The sequence below is a fragment of the Annulohypoxylon maeteangense genome (genome assembly GCF_022496945.1).
Source record: "Annulohypoxylon maeteangense strain CBS 123835 unplaced genomic scaffold GGS22scaffold_9, whole genome shotgun sequence".
Classification (NCBI taxonomy): domain Eukaryota; kingdom Fungi; phylum Ascomycota; class Sordariomycetes; order Xylariales; family Hypoxylaceae; genus Annulohypoxylon; species Annulohypoxylon maeteangense.
The window spans coordinates 1,012,605-1,029,044 of NW_025953256.1; the positions used below are offsets into that span (position 1 = coordinate 1,012,605).

The 16,440-nt window shown below is 47.9% G+C and overlaps 6 protein-coding genes across 6 annotated transcripts; 3 read left to right on the forward strand and 3 right to left on the reverse strand.

Annotated features, from left to right (window-relative positions):
• The first annotated feature begins 220 nt into the window (after positions 1-220).
• Positions 221-3,993, forward strand: GGS22DRAFT_147109 (LCM-domain-containing protein). The gene is made up of 7 exons (XM_047958930.1): positions 221-510; positions 584-804; positions 860-1,221; positions 1,277-3,000; positions 3,051-3,341; positions 3,395-3,721; positions 3,776-3,993. The coding sequence occupies exons 1-7, from the start codon at positions 427-429 to the stop codon at positions 3,896-3,898; spliced, it is 3,132 nt and encodes a 1,043-aa protein (XP_047818640.1). The 5' UTR covers positions 221-426; the 3' UTR covers positions 3,899-3,993.
• On the reverse strand, positions 3,932-5,595 carry GGS22DRAFT_147094 (Clavaminate synthase-like protein). The gene is made up of 4 exons (XM_047958929.1): positions 5,318-5,595; positions 5,086-5,267; positions 4,613-5,032; positions 3,932-4,553 (listed from the first exon to the last, which is right to left on the reverse strand). Exons 1-4 carry the CDS (start codon positions 5,436-5,438, stop codon positions 4,089-4,091), a joined length of 1,188 nt encoding a protein of 395 aa, XP_047818641.1. The 5' UTR covers positions 5,439-5,595; the 3' UTR covers positions 3,932-4,088.
• On the forward strand, positions 5,407-6,755 carry GGS22DRAFT_147090 (cytosine deaminase). Its single transcript, XM_047958928.1, has 3 exons — positions 5,407-5,808; positions 5,884-6,254; positions 6,328-6,755. Exons 2-3 carry the CDS (start codon positions 5,948-5,950, stop codon positions 6,723-6,725), a joined length of 705 nt encoding a protein of 234 aa, XP_047818642.1. The 5' UTR covers positions 5,407-5,808; positions 5,884-5,947; the 3' UTR covers positions 6,726-6,755.
• Positions 6,755-8,951, reverse strand: GGS22DRAFT_147081 (uracil permease). Its single transcript, XM_047958927.1, has 4 exons — positions 8,587-8,951; positions 8,352-8,518; positions 7,805-8,287; positions 6,755-7,717 (listed from the first exon to the last, which is right to left on the reverse strand). The coding sequence occupies exons 1-4, from the start codon at positions 8,720-8,722 to the stop codon at positions 6,785-6,787; spliced, it is 1,719 nt and encodes a 572-aa protein (XP_047818643.1). The 5' UTR covers positions 8,723-8,951; the 3' UTR covers positions 6,755-6,784.
• A 490-nt stretch (positions 8,952-9,441) lies between these two features.
• Positions 9,442-12,618, reverse strand: GGS22DRAFT_180046 (2-oxoglutarate dehydrogenase-like protein; the record flags this gene model as incomplete). The annotated part of the gene is made up of 2 exons (XM_047963727.1): positions 9,442-9,986; positions 10,041-12,618. 2 exons carry the CDS (start codon positions 12,616-12,618, stop codon positions 9,442-9,444), a joined length of 3,123 nt encoding a protein of 1,040 aa, XP_047818644.1.
• A 1,346-nt stretch (positions 12,619-13,964) lies between these two features.
• Positions 13,965-16,370, forward strand: GGS22DRAFT_200482 (uncharacterized protein). Its single transcript, XM_047966446.1, has 2 exons — positions 13,965-14,423; positions 14,475-16,370. Exons 1-2 carry the CDS (start codon positions 14,279-14,281, stop codon positions 16,277-16,279), a joined length of 1,950 nt encoding a protein of 649 aa, XP_047818645.1. The 5' UTR covers positions 13,965-14,278; the 3' UTR covers positions 16,280-16,370.
• The last annotated feature ends 70 nt before the right edge of the window (positions 16,371-16,440 follow it).

The window sequence follows — 16,440 nt, forward strand, 5'->3', positions numbered from 1 at the left end:
TATAATTTCGTTGTAACACTGCTGTAGCTTCGGGAGCTTGGATCTCTTTTAAGTCCCGTCACCCCGTGCCCAGTGCTGAACCTTAGAAACCTTGCGCTGATCGCCCGCCGCATGCCCTACGGCTATGTACCTAGGTACCTAACCGGTATGCGCCACAACCTTGAACCGATCAAATCTCGATGCTATCACAATTTTTATCATCTTATAGATTTCTTGATATAATATGAGTGCTTCTATTTGACGAAATTAAAGAACGGGACTGAATGGAATTCCATTTTAGAATATCGAAGATGATTTTCAAACACAGATTATAGGCCAACTCATAAGATTATCTGATTATTATTTCACTTCTCGGCGGCATACTATTTTTCTTTAAATTGATATTGAGATTTTACTCTCGTTACCGAGTGCTTTCTTTCAGCCAAGATGCCTCATAACACTGTTAAAAAGGCCCAGAAGGGACCTAGTCGTTCGGCGAAGCAACAAGCCCTAGACGACTTGGTGATGGCCGTACGTCTTGCCTACTCAACCAAACTCATAATACCTAATACAAACTGTTCTTTTCTAATCTACTTACATCAAGACAAATAGTAGCAGTATAGTATCCAAGAGGAGTGTTGAACGCATATACTATCCTGATGAGCCACACTTCTTTCGTTTCTTCGTCAAGAAATTTCAACGACGCGCTCCCCTGATCAATCGAGGGTATTATATCCGATTACACGTAATTGATGTCGCCGTGCGTCGGTTCCTTGAAAGACCTTCAGAGAAGAAGAAGGTGGTTATAAATCTAGGCTGTGGCAGGTGAGAATTCATCTTACCCACTACAACATTTGACGTAACCCCTGACCTCTACCAGTGATGTGCTCCCTTGGCAATGCATGACAAGATACCCGAACCATTGTCAAAATGTTAAATTCGTCGACATTGATTTCCCCGACTTAATAGAGAAGAAGTGTCGGGTCGTTCAAGAAACCCCAGAACTTAACTCTCTACTAACAGGGTTAAAGACTAACGTCGGAAATCATGTACAACTACAGAGTGACCAATATATCGAGATCGGATGTGATCTTCGCCGCATCTCAGATATAGAGCAGGCACTCTCAGCCGTAGTCAACATTTCTGACTGCGAGTTTATGTTCGTAGCTGAAGTTTCCATCACCTACATGGAGACTGACGGCGCAGATTCGGTTATTCAATGGGCTAGCACCCTCGGACAAGGTAGGTGTTCTACACTCATGCATCCACGTCGATTGACTGAGGCTAACTAGGCTAGCTGAGTTTTGCTTGCTCGAACAAATCATTCCAGATGGCGAAGATCATCCATTTGCGCAGACCATGTTGGCTCATTTCGAGAAGTTGAAGACGCCCCTGAAATCCGTCTTCACTTACCCAACACTCGATTCCCAACGGGACCGTTTTGCTAGTCGGGGTTGGTCACAGGTTGACGTTAATTCCCTCTGGCATATATGGTGCAGCAACCAATGGTTGCCGGCGGACGAGAGAAGAAAGATCGATGCTATTGAGCTTGAACCTTTTGATGAGTGGGAAGAATTCGCACTATTTGCTGGGCACTACTGTGTAGTCATTGCAAAGGCCAACCCAGCGAGCATTCCAATAATACCAAACAACTCGAAAAATATGGAGGGACTTCAAATTCCGGTAGCACCTCTAAGTGCAGACTTCAACGAATATTCTAGTACTCGAGGTCAGCGCCGATTTGGTGCCGGGATGAGGCTTAAAAACAACCTAGGAGAGGAGTTCCTAGCTAACACTTTTGGGTCTGGGACCAATACTCGGTTAAGGTCATTTGATCTCTATGAAAGGGAATCGCCTCTGCAAGATATCACAACCCATCACACGGGCCCCAGTAGTCGCATGTGTCATACGGTTACAGATTTGGGCGATTATAGGAGTCTACTCGTAGGTGGTAGGACTTCTCCATCGAGCCCACTGCGGGATTGCTGGCTTTTCGATAAAAGAGTAAACACATGGCAACGGACGGATGATCTTCCATCGCCCATTTATCGACATAGTATAACGAGGATCGGTAATTCCAATATGGCACTTTTAATTGGAGGCAAATCCGGATCGTCGACGATTTTCGACGGCTGTCTCCTCTATTCGCCAAGCTCTGGTTGGATAGAGTGCGAAATTATAGGATCAAATTATGTGCCCATTTTTGGTGGCCTTTTAGCTAGTCTTCATGAGACAATCCGCTCTACGACAAATGATGGCGTCCAGTTTACTGGCGTACTAGCAGGAGGTATCTCTCAAGATGGTATTATTGCTAAACAGATCCTACGATGGGTCTTGGTGCTTCCAGAAACTGGCAAGCCCGCAATTTCATTCATCCCTCTATCAGATATGGAGAACCCTGGCCCTTGGAACCGAGATGTAAATGGCATCAACCATCCTGATAGTCTGATCAACCGTTTTGGTGCCACAGGATTTGTTTCCCCCGAAGGGCACCTAAGTATGATCGGAGGAATCATCGCAGACGGTATAGTTACACGAGACATCGATGTCATAAATATAGACATCTCTGGCTCACACTATAAAATTCTTTCAACTTACCGTTTAGAAGCCAGCCCTCGACCATTGTTAATAGGGGTCTCGACTGAGTTGACGGATGATAACCAATTAGTCGTTATGGGTGGCGGAGCTACCTGTTTCTCAATGGGTACATTTTGGAACCGCGGTAGTTATACACTACATCATAGCCATGCGTCTATCGCAAGGAATGGTCGAATATGGAAACATTCGAAGATTGTTGAACTCACGGATGAGACAAAACGCCAAGATGTCCCGTCTACCTTACATAATGGGCAAGTCGCAGTCAGGGTTGACATACCTAGGGTTCAGATCAGCACAGCAGCAGCATTTTTGGCAGTGATGAAAGCCGGAAAACCGACGGTCATCGAAGGAGGAAACCTGGGAAGTTGTGTTCAAAATTGGTCGTCGGAATATATCGTGAAGCAACTTGGCTCCGACCGAAAGGTAATAATTACCTAAACACACTATTGGTCTCAATCTAATCAGTTTGCCAGGTCGTCGTTCATGAAGCAAATAGCGCCAAGATGGATTTCAATAGCAAGAACTTCGCCTATGTCACGAAATCATTTGGGAATACGATGCAAGAGATCGAAAAAGGCCACAAGTTATACCTGCGTGCTCTTTCGGAGGACCATCCGACTGATCAGCCAGCCAATATCAAGGCAGATTTCCCGCAATTGGCGGGCGATTTTCAACTGCCTGATGCCTTGACGTTTGTGAAAGAAAATGAATTTAGTTCCGTTTTGCGAATTACCGGGCCGGTTAACATGTGGCTGCATTACGATGTAAGAAAGTTCGTATAATAAAGTATGAGTATAATCAGCTAACATTAAAGTAGGTTATGGCGAACGTATACTGCCAAGTAGCAGGCTTTAAAAGATTCATCTTATTTCCACCTTCAGACGTTACCCGGCTATCGTTTGCCCCGGGCTCATCGAGTTCGAGCGTTGATATATTTTCCCAGCTTGAATCGCCATCTCTAGCCGGAACACATCCTCACGAGGCTGTGCTCAAACCAGGGGATATACTATTCCTCCCACCACTGTGGCTTCATACTGCTTCTCCGTTGAGTAACCTAGGAGTTGCTGTCAATGTCTTCTTCCGAAACCTCGAAAACGGCTACTCATCTGGGAGAGACGTTTATGGAAATCGAGATCTTGCAGCCGTACGTATTATTCGAATTTCTATATATATGATAATTGCTGACGTTTTGCAATAGTACGAAAAGGGTCGGCTTGACATTTCAAAGGTCGCTAACGGCTTCAATAAGCTGCCATTTGATATGAGAGATTTCTATATCAAGCGATTGGCGGATGAACTTGCTCAGAAAGCTATCGACTGAGAGATTGTTCAAGGCAGCCGCTTTTACCTACTAAGAAATAATAATCCAATTTGGACACGAATCATATGAGATCTCCAGCATATACATAAGACCTAGCACTAGGTCTAAGTCCCCATCGCATTCAAGAATTGCTGTCCGAGCTGGTTATCTCCAACCTTTCAATTGCTACCCATGGTAGGTACTTTATAACTTAGGCCATCCCCGTGATAGGATTTGGTCCTACTGGGGGAGTAGACGAAGCAATATTGGCCTGGTGCATAGTTCGGGGTCCGTATGAGGCCGGATAGTCAATCGCCGTGTGAAACATCTGGTAATTCGCCCACATGACAATATCCCCTTCCTCTAGACTTGGAATCAAGATATACTCAGGCTTCAGCACTCTTTCCTGGATAGTCTTTAACAACTGCCTGATCTCCGCGACGTCTTCAATTACCCTAAGCTCTTCTTCCGGGGATGAACGAAGGAACAACTTTCTCACACAAATTCCGTGGACCTGGAAGGCCTTTTCTCCTGTCACAGGATTTATCCAGACCATAGGATATGTTTTCACGTCTTTCAAGTCAAAATCACCTAGATCCTCGAGCTTCTTTTCCTTACCTTGGTTCACGAGGCCTAGGCCATTGGAGTTACCTTTGCAGTCGCCTATCCACATATACTAGTCACAAAAGTTAGCATTTGCATCCAATTTTTAAGCCGCGATAATTCTTGACATACCGGATGGGGCGCATATTCAACCCAGCTGTTATCAGCCATGCTCTTCTCATCTTCTGTCATCATATCATACATCTGAACATTGCTGATAAATGCAGTTAGGCCAGGCTCTACTTTCATGCTGTGACCAGAGCCATCATCCCACCGGACATTGACTTCAGGCTCAGTAGGTCGCTTTATACAGCGCAGAGTGGTAAACCACGCCGGGTCCCTCGCATACAAAGGCGCATCCATATGCCAACGCTGAAACCGAACATTTCCTGCGTTGAACTCTTCTTCTGGTAGCTCTTTTCCATGCCAATCGTGGGAGAGGGGCTTAGTAATGGTCATGTTCTTGATACCATAGTGGTCTTCTCCTTGGAAGCCTTTCCCGATCAAACGGACATTCTCGGCACCTGGGATGCCTACAACTTCGCGGCTTTTCTGTTCTACCGTTAAAATTCAGGTTCCAAGGTCGGGAAACTTAGGGGACTTACGGAAAGCAAACCACCTTTACTATTAAACGTCTTCACATCGCCATGTGAGTGAACTTGGGGAGAATCAGGATCAAACCGCGTCACGAGCTCCCATTGCTTGATCGGTGCGAGGTCTTTCTGCCCCTTGACTACAACGACCTTGTGGGTCCAGATAGCATCGGAGAGATGACGAACATCCGCATCTGGATTGGTTGAATATAAAAACCGTCGAATTACTCGAATGGCAGCTTACCAGTGATGTCATTCAAATCCAAATCAGTCACAACCGCACCAAAATCGTGTTTATCCTTAGGAGATTTGACCATGGGCGTGATCGTGAAGCTTGCTTCCGCGGTAATAGTGCTTGGCGACATGATGAAGCTAATCTAATGATCTACAATAGAAATTTTAGCAATATATTCAAAATCTCGTAGTCATTAGCGCAAATGCCATGATTGATATAGTTTATCCTCTACACTACCCCAACTTGCTCTATCACCAACATGCATGGATAGATAGATATCTATATCTATCGGAGACGGCCGTTGATACGCATCGCGGGATCCCTGTCGGCGTCCGGATGTAGTATCAAGACGCGGGGCTCTCCATCGTGGGAGAAAAATCAACGACTATCGATGCGGAATTGAAAGATTGCCTTTTCCTCTTTCACATCGATATCTATTGGTAGAATGCGGGTGGCTGGTATCTTGATACGGCTGATAACCGTGGTGTATGTATTACCTAGTAGGTACCTACTGTATAGATACTGCATTTGTGGCGATTCATCTAGTACCCAGTACTTATATGTACTTTACGTAGGCTGTAATTACTTTTTTAACCTTCAACGGCTTCGGACTTCGGACTCGATACTAAGACATGCACGATGTGGCTTTCGTTACTGCTGCAAGTAGTTTTGCTTTACTTCAGCCCGGTCTTCTGTCATGACGATCACCATTTCCACTCAAGATCACACCAAACGCTCATCAGCGACCCGACGCTCTCGATAAATGGCGTCTCCTTCAGTACCAGAGCGTACTGGATGCGACAAGCCAACCTCGCTCTTGGCAAGCCCTGCCCTTATGCCGCGTTTGGCGCTGTAGTCGTAAACCATACGGGCGGTTCGGGGCTTGGGGAACTCGTCTGCACAGGCGCTAATAGCGGGAGCTCAACCGGGAACCCGACGCTGCACGGTACGTAAAATACAACAGAGTTGACCCTACCCCAATTCCCCCCTTCATGGCTTATGCTTACGCGATACCACAGGAGAGATGTCTGCAATCGATAACTGCTCGCGCATCCTGACCGACCCATCGGGACCGTACAAGCTCTCCCCTAGCGAAGCAATCGCCGCCTTCCCAAGCCTCACGCTCTACACAAACGCCGAGAGTTGTCCCATGTGCGCGTCTGCGATCAGGTGGGCTGGGTTCCGGGAGTACGTATACGGAACGACAATCGACGCGCTCATAGCCAAAGGCTGGGGCCAGATTCGAATTTCATCCGTTGAAGTATTCCGACAGTCTTTCGACCTGTCGCATTCGAGTAGGCTGATCGCTGGCGTATTAACAAACGAGACGGATCCGTATTTCTTCTGGCAGAACGATCCCACGTATCCGTGTCCGAAGGGGTGTTCGCGGGTAGGGGGGACTTGCCAGGCTGATTAGAAAAGAGTAGATTTGTAAAATGAATTGTATATCTCGCGATTGTAGAGAGTATATCGTGTTTAAATTGCGGTGATATCCCGTGCCTCCTTAATCGAAGGATCCCTCTCAGGCTCCGTCCTCACTTCCTCCCTCATCTTCTCGTCCCCCGTCGTCCCACTCTCTACATCCGCATCAACCGCCCTCACAACCGATGCGTCTCCAGGAACCACATGTGGAATTAGCGTCGTCCGATCCGGGAACCAGTAATTCAACCCACAGTACAAAACCACCGCCACAAAGAACCCGTACAGCCAATTAAACGTAAAAAGGTTCACCAGCCCCTGACTAATATGCACATTCGCAGGTGTAACCTTCTTCGCGAGCGCTGGAAGCAACGGCACGATAACAATCGCCGTCGCGACCAAAGCCCTCCAATTGACACCGTATTTATACCGATAAATGCCCTCAGGATCATACAGCGCAGGCACATCATACCGTCTCTTCTTAACAACCCAATAATCCGCAACTAAGACGCCCGCAATAGGCGCCATGAAAATCGCATATGCACTCATGAAATTCAAAAACGCTGCCGCGGACGAGACTATGATCCACGGACACAGGGCCCAGCCCCCTAACACCTGGACTAGAACAACGCCTCTGCGTATATTAAACCACTTAGGCGCGAGGGTCGTAACGTCGTTCGCGAAACTGATGCCATTAGCACTAACATTCACACTAATTTGTGCGAGCAGCCAGATCGATGCAGCGAAGAAGGCAGCGGCGCGACCGCCGGGGGAGCCCTGCCAGCGGTTGATGATGTCGAGGGGGGACCAGTAGACGGTGCCGTAGACCTGCTTGGACGCGCTGGCAGACACGATGCCGAAGATGCCGACGAGGGTTTTGAAGAGCGGGATGAAGGGGAGTTGCCATAGCTGCGCGCCGCGTGTTTTGCTGAACCGCGAGAAGTCGGGGATGTTGACTGCGAGGGTGGAGTAGCCGCCTGTTACGCTAGTCTGACGTTGCTGCTGTTAGTTACTTACTCTCGAAATTTTGTGACTTGATTTTGTAAGATTGGGAATAGAGATGGGAGAGGTATTCACCAAATTCGACAACCACAACCACGCCCTCGCCGAACCCCCCACCGTCGCCGGCGCATAAAAAAACTCCCCATTACCCCCCGCAGCCACCGTGATCCAAACCACCATCGCCAGCGCCATCGGCGTAACCAACACCGTCTTAACCCAAAACAGGTACTGCAGTCTATGACTCGGGATCAAGAGTAACGGGAACTGTATACACCAATAAATAAAATAACTCAGCAAGCCCTGGCTAGTCGTGCCCGCGGATTTAGGCAGGGAGTTTGGTAAATGCGCGTAGCTAGGCCAGATAGCGGTGATGATGGCGGTGACGCAGGAGCCGCCGTTGGCGCTCTGCACGCCGAACCAGAAGAGTGCGAGGATCGCCCGCGTTACGACGCAGAAGTAGCTGAGCCAGTACCCGTAGCTGGCGCGGCAGGCGATCGGGAACGGGATGTGTAGGTCTGCGCCGATTGCGCCGTTGAGGACTGTTGGGATCGCGTTACACTGTGGTGGCTTGGGTTAGTGGTGGAGGGGCAAAGGAAAAAGAAAAGAGAGGGGGGAAACGTACAATGGCTGCGACTAGGACGATCAGGATAGCGTCGGTGGCCGTCAGACCTGTAGTCATTATGGCGCTGGCGGCGGTCCATGTTGAGACTGTTACCAGGTCGGAGTACCAATATCCGATGAACGCCCAACTTGTCCAGGTCCGTTTATCTTCTGGAACCGGATCTTGATCTGTTTTGGTGGTAAAAAGCTGTTATTAACAATGAACCCGCCAGACACGTCTGTAGTCATAAACATACCGGCATTGGACCAGACGTAAGACGGCGCGATGCTGCTCGTCTGCTTGGGCAGTTTCCAACTATGTCTATCGGTAAGCCGAGCTCGGGTCTTGTCTTTGATGCGCTGACCACGTTCTCGGAAGGTGAATGAATCCATTGCTGTAAGTGCAATGAGAGATATGAGACATTAAGATTATGTCCCAGTTTGTTCCTGCTCCTGTCGGACTGTGTAACAATATCTTCGGAGGGGAGCTCTTGAAGCTTTAAAAAGCTCTCGGGAGTGCGACTGCCGTCTGACTCGGGGCAATGCACCGCTGAATAGGAACCCCGCTAGGGAGAGCCTTCCGAATATCAGTTGGTAACATAGTGATAAATGGTGTAATTAGGTACCTATAGCGTAAACGTTGTTGGTTCAAATCAGCTTGATTTCGTCACAGGGCTGACATGCATGCGATATCAAAGATAAAGATTACTTCAGCCATTGGCAAATTGGAGACGAGGAGCAGGGTGCTTATCGCTACCCCAGCTATATTATGTATGTAGGGTGATATTTCGGCAAAGCGATAGGTACTACTCACCTCTCCAGCATCCCGATCCGATAGATGCTTGATCTCCACTCGGGATCAAGAACGGGACTGAGCCTTGTCGTGACTTACAATGCTCGGCCTTGGATATGCACCGTGCCGGGCCTAAAGGTATAAAAACATGCATTACGGTAGTACTCGGAAACCCTTAGTCACCACCCGTCTATGTAGCCTCGATTTGTGACCCCCGAGGCTGCCTTATACACAAGATAAAATACAAGAAACATCATAAAGAGCTAATGCCTGCCCCGTCCTCGTATGAATAAATGCTTGCCCTTTTTTATTCTCCCGTTTACTCGCCCTTTAGCTTGTCCTGCGAAACAGTGAACGCCATGTCCAGCAGCTCTTCCTCTTCCTTCTTGTGGGCAGCCTTGAGACCGGTGGCAACCGATGCCGAAGGGTTTCGCCCGGCGTACATAACGTGCTTACGGTCGTGGTATTGGGTACGGTTCAGTAGAGTCTCAATGCGTGGTTGCGTAAAGCTCCATGCACCAGCGTTGAGAGGCTCCTCCTGACACCAGACAATCGTCTTGGCGTTCTTGTACATGTCAAGGTTCTCCCTGAGCTGTTCCCATGGGAAGGGGTTCAGCTGCTCAATTCGGGTGAGAGCGACGTTGTCGATCTTGTTGTCAGCACGGTACTTGTGAAGCGTTGCCCATACCTGACCAGTGCATAGGATAACACGGTCAATCTCCTCCGGAGACTTGATAGTTCCGGCCTCATGCTCGGGGTCGGGAATGATCCATTGGAAATGGGCGTTGGGTCCCGTAAACTCCTCGATGTTAGAACGGGCCAAGGGGTGTCGCAACAAGGACTTGGAGAAGAAGATTATAAGGGCTATAAAAATTAGCAATCATGCTTACTGCATTAGGTTTGATTTAAATAACTTACGCTTTCGGAATTGTCGGTGCATCTGTCGGCGAAGAACGTGGAACAAGTTCGCGGGGGTTGTCATGTAGGCGATCTGCATGTTGCAGTCTTGGTGTTGGCGATCAAGCTTCTCCTGCGACGGGAACACACGTGGGTCTTCGTTGGAGAGCTGTAGATATCGCTCTATACGTCCAGAGGAATGCTCGGGACCTTGTCCATCATAACCGTGGGGAAGAGACATAACTAGACCAGTTCGCTGCATCCACTTAACTTCACCGGAAGCGATGAACTGGTCGATGACACACTGTGCGTTGTTGGCGAAGTCACCAAATTGAGCCTCCCACATGACCAACGCATTAGGAGAAGACAGAGAGTAACCATATTCGAAGCCCAGAGCGCCATACTCGCTCAACGAAGAGTTGGAGATGACGAATTTGCCCTGGTCCTTGCTGATGTTCTGTAAGGGAGTATACGTGCTTTCATTTTCTTGATCGTGGAAGACAGAGTGGCGCTGAGAGAATGTGCCTCTCTCTACATCCTGACCAGAGACACGGACGTGGTGGCCTTCGGTGACGAGCGAACCGAAGGCGAGAGCTTCGGCAGTCGACCAATCAATGTTCTTACCCTCAAGGACCGACTTCGTGCGGTTTTGGAGAATACGCTTCAGGTTGCGGTGAAGTTGGAACTCTTCGGGAGCAGAGCCGATGACCTCACCAATGTGTTCCAAAGTCTTCTGATCGACACTCGTCGACATGTGTGGCAATACCTCGGTGGCCAATTCTTTGGGCGACTTGAAGCCGTTCCAAGCAGAGGTGGTCCATTCCTTCGATGTCGGCTGGTAGTCTTTCGACTTAGTGAAACTTTCCTCCAACATGCCCCAGACCCACTGCTTGTGCTCCTCGACATCCTCCTTTGTGAATGTGCCATCCTGAAGTAGCTTTTCGACGTAGATGTTGATCTGGGGGTCCTTTGCACTAATGCGCTTGTACATCAAGGGCTGAGTGAAGGATGGCTGGTCAGTCTCGTTGTGACCGTGCTTGCGGTAGCAGATAAGATCGATGACAACGTCCGACTGGAACTCGGCGCGCCAATCTGCAGCTAATTGACAGACAAAGTTGACAGCCTCAACGTCATCGGCATTAACATGGAAGACAGGTGCATCGATGGCCTTAGCAATATCCGTACAGTACGCAGTTGAGCGGGCAAATCGGGGATCGGTAGTGAAACCAATCTGGTTGTTCACGACTAGGTGGATCGTTCCGCCGGTTGAGAATGCCGGCAGGGAGTGGAAACCGAGACATTCGTATACGATACCCTGGGCGGCAAAAGCAGCGTCACCATGCAGCAACACGCTCATGGCGGTTCGATGTGTCGATTCGTCGTTATTGTAGTGCTGGATGGCCCTGGTCTTTCCTAGCACAACCGGGTCTTCGGCTTCAAGATGCGAGGGGTTGGCAACTAGAGAAAGCTGTACTCGCTTGCCAGATGGGGTAGGTCGCTCGAAATTCATTCCTAGATGGTATTTGACATCGCCAGACCCTTCATCTTCGGCACCAGCCGTACCTGCGAATTCGCTGAAGATGGATTCGTTCGGCTTGCGGACGACATTGCTGAGTACGTTGAGACGCCCACGGTGAGGCATTCCAATGACGATGTCCTTTACACCGTAATCGACACTTCGGTCGATAAGCGCCTTCATACCCGGTACGAGAGTCTCGCAACCTTCCAGACCGAATCGCTTGTCGTTGGGGTACTTGGTGGCCAAGAAAGACTCGAAACTAGAACTCCAAATTAAGCGGTCGAGAATTCGGCGCTTCTCATCAATCGAGTACTTGAATGGCTGAGGAACCTCAACACGTTCTCTCAACCAATCGCACTTTCCTCTATCAGGGATATGGATGAATTCGACGCCATACGATCCACAATATATTTTCTCGCAAGCGGCGATGATCTCGCGTAGAGTCATTTTCTCTCGGCCATCTCGCTTGAAGCGCGGCAAGATTCCAGGACCGAGCTCGAACTCCTTATCAAGATCTTTCTCGGTAAATTGGTAGTGTTCGAGGGACAATTCCTTGGGCTTAACATTGGTAAATCCCTTTTGTTCGTTACGAATGCCAAGAGGATCGATATTGGCCTTGTGGTGGCCACGGGCCTGGTATGCGCGAACTAATAATTGGACTTTTAGATGGTTCGTCACATCAGAACCATGACTAGGTCCCAAGCCTACGGTTGGGCCAACACCTCCCGTTGCACTAGGTACAAGAGTTGGGGGAGGAGTGAAGGCCTGCTGGATAGGCATATCACCACTCTCCATGTTCTTGAAGTAGACTTGCCACGATACATGGACACTCGACGGGTCCTCCTTCCATTGTAGGTACATCTCGTCGATATAATTCGCGGTATTACCGGACAGGAAGTTGTCATTAGGAGACGGGGGCGTGGAGGTGGTCGAGGAATGTCTCATCTGAGAGGCGACGGCGAGAGGACGGCGAGCGGAACTAAGAGAATAACATCTCGTAGCTTGGGCGGCGCATCTCGAACTTCGACAGCTAGCTCTAAGGAGCTGGCTGGTCGAAGACCGAAGAGTGCTGCTCAGCATGGCGCCAGGCTAATGCTTTAACAGCTTAAAGAAAAGAGTATTAGGTGTAGGGAAGATAGGGAAGATAGGGCTAGATCTTGTCTACTGTGGCATGTAAAATTCCCCAACAATGACTTTCAATGACTTTTATTAAAACTCCTACCGAAGGGCGAGATACTAAGATCTCTAGAAGAGATTAAGGAGCGGCGGAGTAAGTCTTGGATGAACAACAACCTTACTAGGTAAGAGAGTTGTGGTGTTGAAGCTGAAGGAAAAGGAAACTGGGAAAGGTCACACTTCCAAGTTGGAGAAAGTAAAAATGCAGTAAAGCGACTGGCAAATGCGACTGCCCCTGTCGTCACCCGGTTGCAGATCAAAGTGGCCAAGAAGAAGGCCCGGGGGTGCCGATTATTCGATTAAAAGCTCTTTCCCATGCAACTAAACCTGTCTTTTTCGGTTGCCGCTATATGCATATAACTAATAGAATGTAATTACAGGCTAAATTCGGCTCCCAGAACAAAGCTGGGATAGGGCAGCGCTTCAAATGTGGGCTTTTGATTCGGTGGAAAGGTCCGACTCTGGCCGTAAAAAAAACCACCGAGGCTATGTAGACTTTTTTTATAGATGTGTTTGGCAATGGATTTTTTATCGCTCAAGTGACCTACCGCTTTTGCATTTATACAGTATTAGGCATATTTGCAAAAGACTCAACTGATTCTAGCAACTAGAATTATCAATTATCAGTACTTACCAAGCTCAATGTTGAACTCAATTGATTAAAATATCCATTGTTTGTGTACGAAGTACCTATCCAGAACCTAATTAACTGATAGCCCCGTGTTACAGTTAGGTATGCCAAACTTTATGTATGGGTGTCTGTGTTACCATCCAAGAATAACAATGAGCGGATTCCACGTTGACGCCTCCAAGTGGAGATTTATCTTCGATGAAGCGGAAATATACATACGTATCGACTTAGGAAAATAATAGGGAAATAACCGAATCTTCAATAAACCCTAAAACTATTCCCGCGGTGAAGATACGACATGCCAATAAATGTCCCGTTTCAATGATGATGTCTCAAGATGTCGTCACGTAGCAGCTCAAACCTAGATCATTTGCTGGATTAAAAATACTTTATCCAATTAAAGCATTTCTTTTTGCAAGGATAGGTACATGTGAACATCTCGAGCTTCAGCCACTTCTAATGCTTCTGTTGTGGCTTTTAATGGGGTACGTACTTATGTGTCCGGGTCCGTTTCATCAATTGATTGTGGCTAGTGCAACAACTTATTTGACTGCCTTTGACTGTTCTTCCTGCTTCATTATGAATCATCCTATCAAAACATTCTACATGTTCATAATTCGTCTTCACAGAAACGACTCATAAATACCAGCTAGTACATAAACCAAACGCAGTTGTTCATTTCGAATGTGGTCATACGGATGTTTTGTTGAACATTTTCCATCCCACGCTTAGGCGTTCCCTTTGCATTCCTTTTCATTTAGGGACCGTTGACTGATGAGACGATACATGCAAATAACGTTGCTGCATTAAAGCTTCAAGAGAAACATCGTGCAGCCTCCTTGGAGGCTGCTATACTTGAAACATTGGGCTCTCATTTTTATTTACAATACGACAACCTTCACTTCGTCCCACTGCATTATCTTACCATACAACATGGCTCTCCCTACGGGCGCTGCTGCCTATAAGAAAAAAGACGGCATCCTCACACTCACTCCCGACCGAAAGAATGTCATATGGACGCCAAACTCTGCACCAGGTGGTCCACCATCTGTGTCGTTGTCCATTTCAAACATCACCAGTAAGATTATCCACCCATTCTACAAATACCAAATTAATAACTTTTTACTAGATCTTCAGCAAACCCCCGATAGTGCCGCTAAGGTTATGCTAAAGATTTTTGATAAACCCCCTGGAAGCTCAGATCCATCTACTTATTTATTCCACTTCAATTCTCCCTCGGATCCAAGAGCGGAAGCCAATGTGATCAGAGATCTTCTATCCAAACTTCTTGTTGAGGTCAAGAATAACGATCCTAGTGTCCCACGTCCTGCTGCGCCTTCGGGAGGCTCAGGGGGCAGCGCCTCGGCATCAATAGCCTTCGCCAATGCTGTGAACTCAAAGCCAACAAAGGCGCGTCTATTCGACGACGACGCTTTGAAGAATGACATCACACTACAGCAATCCCTTCTAAGGGCAGATCGTACCCTTTCTCAGATGTACATGGAAGCTCGGAAGACGAAACCCGAATCCATGTCAGATACGACGTTCAATACTCAATTCTGGTCTGCGAGGATCAATCTACTCCGAGCTCATGCTATTGAGAATAACCAGAAGAAAGGCCCTTACAATGTATTGGCCCAAGTGAAACCTACCATGGAGTCCAGTGCAGATCCGAACAAGCCTAGTGAGCTGAAGATCAAGTTTAGTGTCGAACAGATTCAGATGATCCTTAACCAGCATCCTCTGGTCAAGCGAATCTACAACGAGAATGTCCCACCCGTGAAGCAGAACGATTTCTGGGAGCGATTCTTCCTCAGCAAGCTGTCTAAGCAGTTAAGAGGAGAACGTGTTACCGAGCTTGAGAAACCCGACTCGCTCTTCGATCAATACGACGAATATGACGACATCAAAGACTTCAAGAGCAAGCTCTTATCTCAACACATACCCCACATCATTGATGTAGAAGGAAACGAAGAGAACCAGGGCGGCCTGAAGAGTGGAAACCGCAAAGATATCGAGATGCGGCCAAGAGGTAGAAAGGAGGTACCTATCATTCAGACATTGAACAGCATTAGCGAGAAGCTACTTGCCAGTACTGCCTCGCGCGAAACCGATCCTACGATTCCGGTAGAGCCAGAAAATGACACCTATCGAGAGCTTGCCCTGCGTGATCTTCGTGGGGATGTTGAAGAAAGCCGTATAATTCTCAACATCAAGGAACAGAGCAACTTCTTTTCGAGCAACACTGACACCATCTCTGAAACAGCTTCAGTCTACGAGAAACAAAAACCATCTAAGGTACTTAAGGATGTACAGGGCGATTTAAAGGGCCTCGGCCAGTACAGTGCTGGTGGTGTTGATCTCCATTCGTCGCTAGGTATTGATGATGATAGTGAAAGCGACGAAGAGGGACAGAAGCCGGCTCATGTTGGATCAAGAGCATCACGAAAGACTGCGCAAAAGCAAATACTCGACAGTATGGCGCAGCAACGAGCTCAGCACTTTAGCCAGGACTCAGATGAGACATCGCCGATGGGATTGACTCCAGACATGACCCAGACCTGCAACCTAACCCATGCCACCACTATAGAATTCATCAGGCAATTCTGGTCCGCGTTCCTCTCGGGCGACCCTGATCGAGCTGTTGAACTCGGGTATTCGGTCGAGGCCCTTAAACGATCTAAGGACAGAATTAATGCCGTCGCCGAGGAGGCTGAGCAGGTACGAGAGCAGCTGATCAAGAAAAGAAAGGAGGAAATCTACCAGATCTACGAACGTACGAAGAGAAAGATCAAGTTCAATTCTAAGGCTATTCGTGGTGGTAGACATGCTGTCTTGACGCTCATGGAACCTGCAATCGAGTCCATAGACCATGCCATAAACGAGTACCAGAAGGCATTAACGGCGGAAGGAATTCAGGCTAGCACGGAGTGATGAGATAATTGCATGGGCATTCGGCGTTCTGGTTAGGAGGCCAGGAAAATACATTGCATGGAACCCCTTATGATAGGGTAGACTAATGATACTATGATACCATTTGCTTAGGTGGCAATCGAGAACACACCTTGCATCCAAATTGACTTTAATGTGTTAGT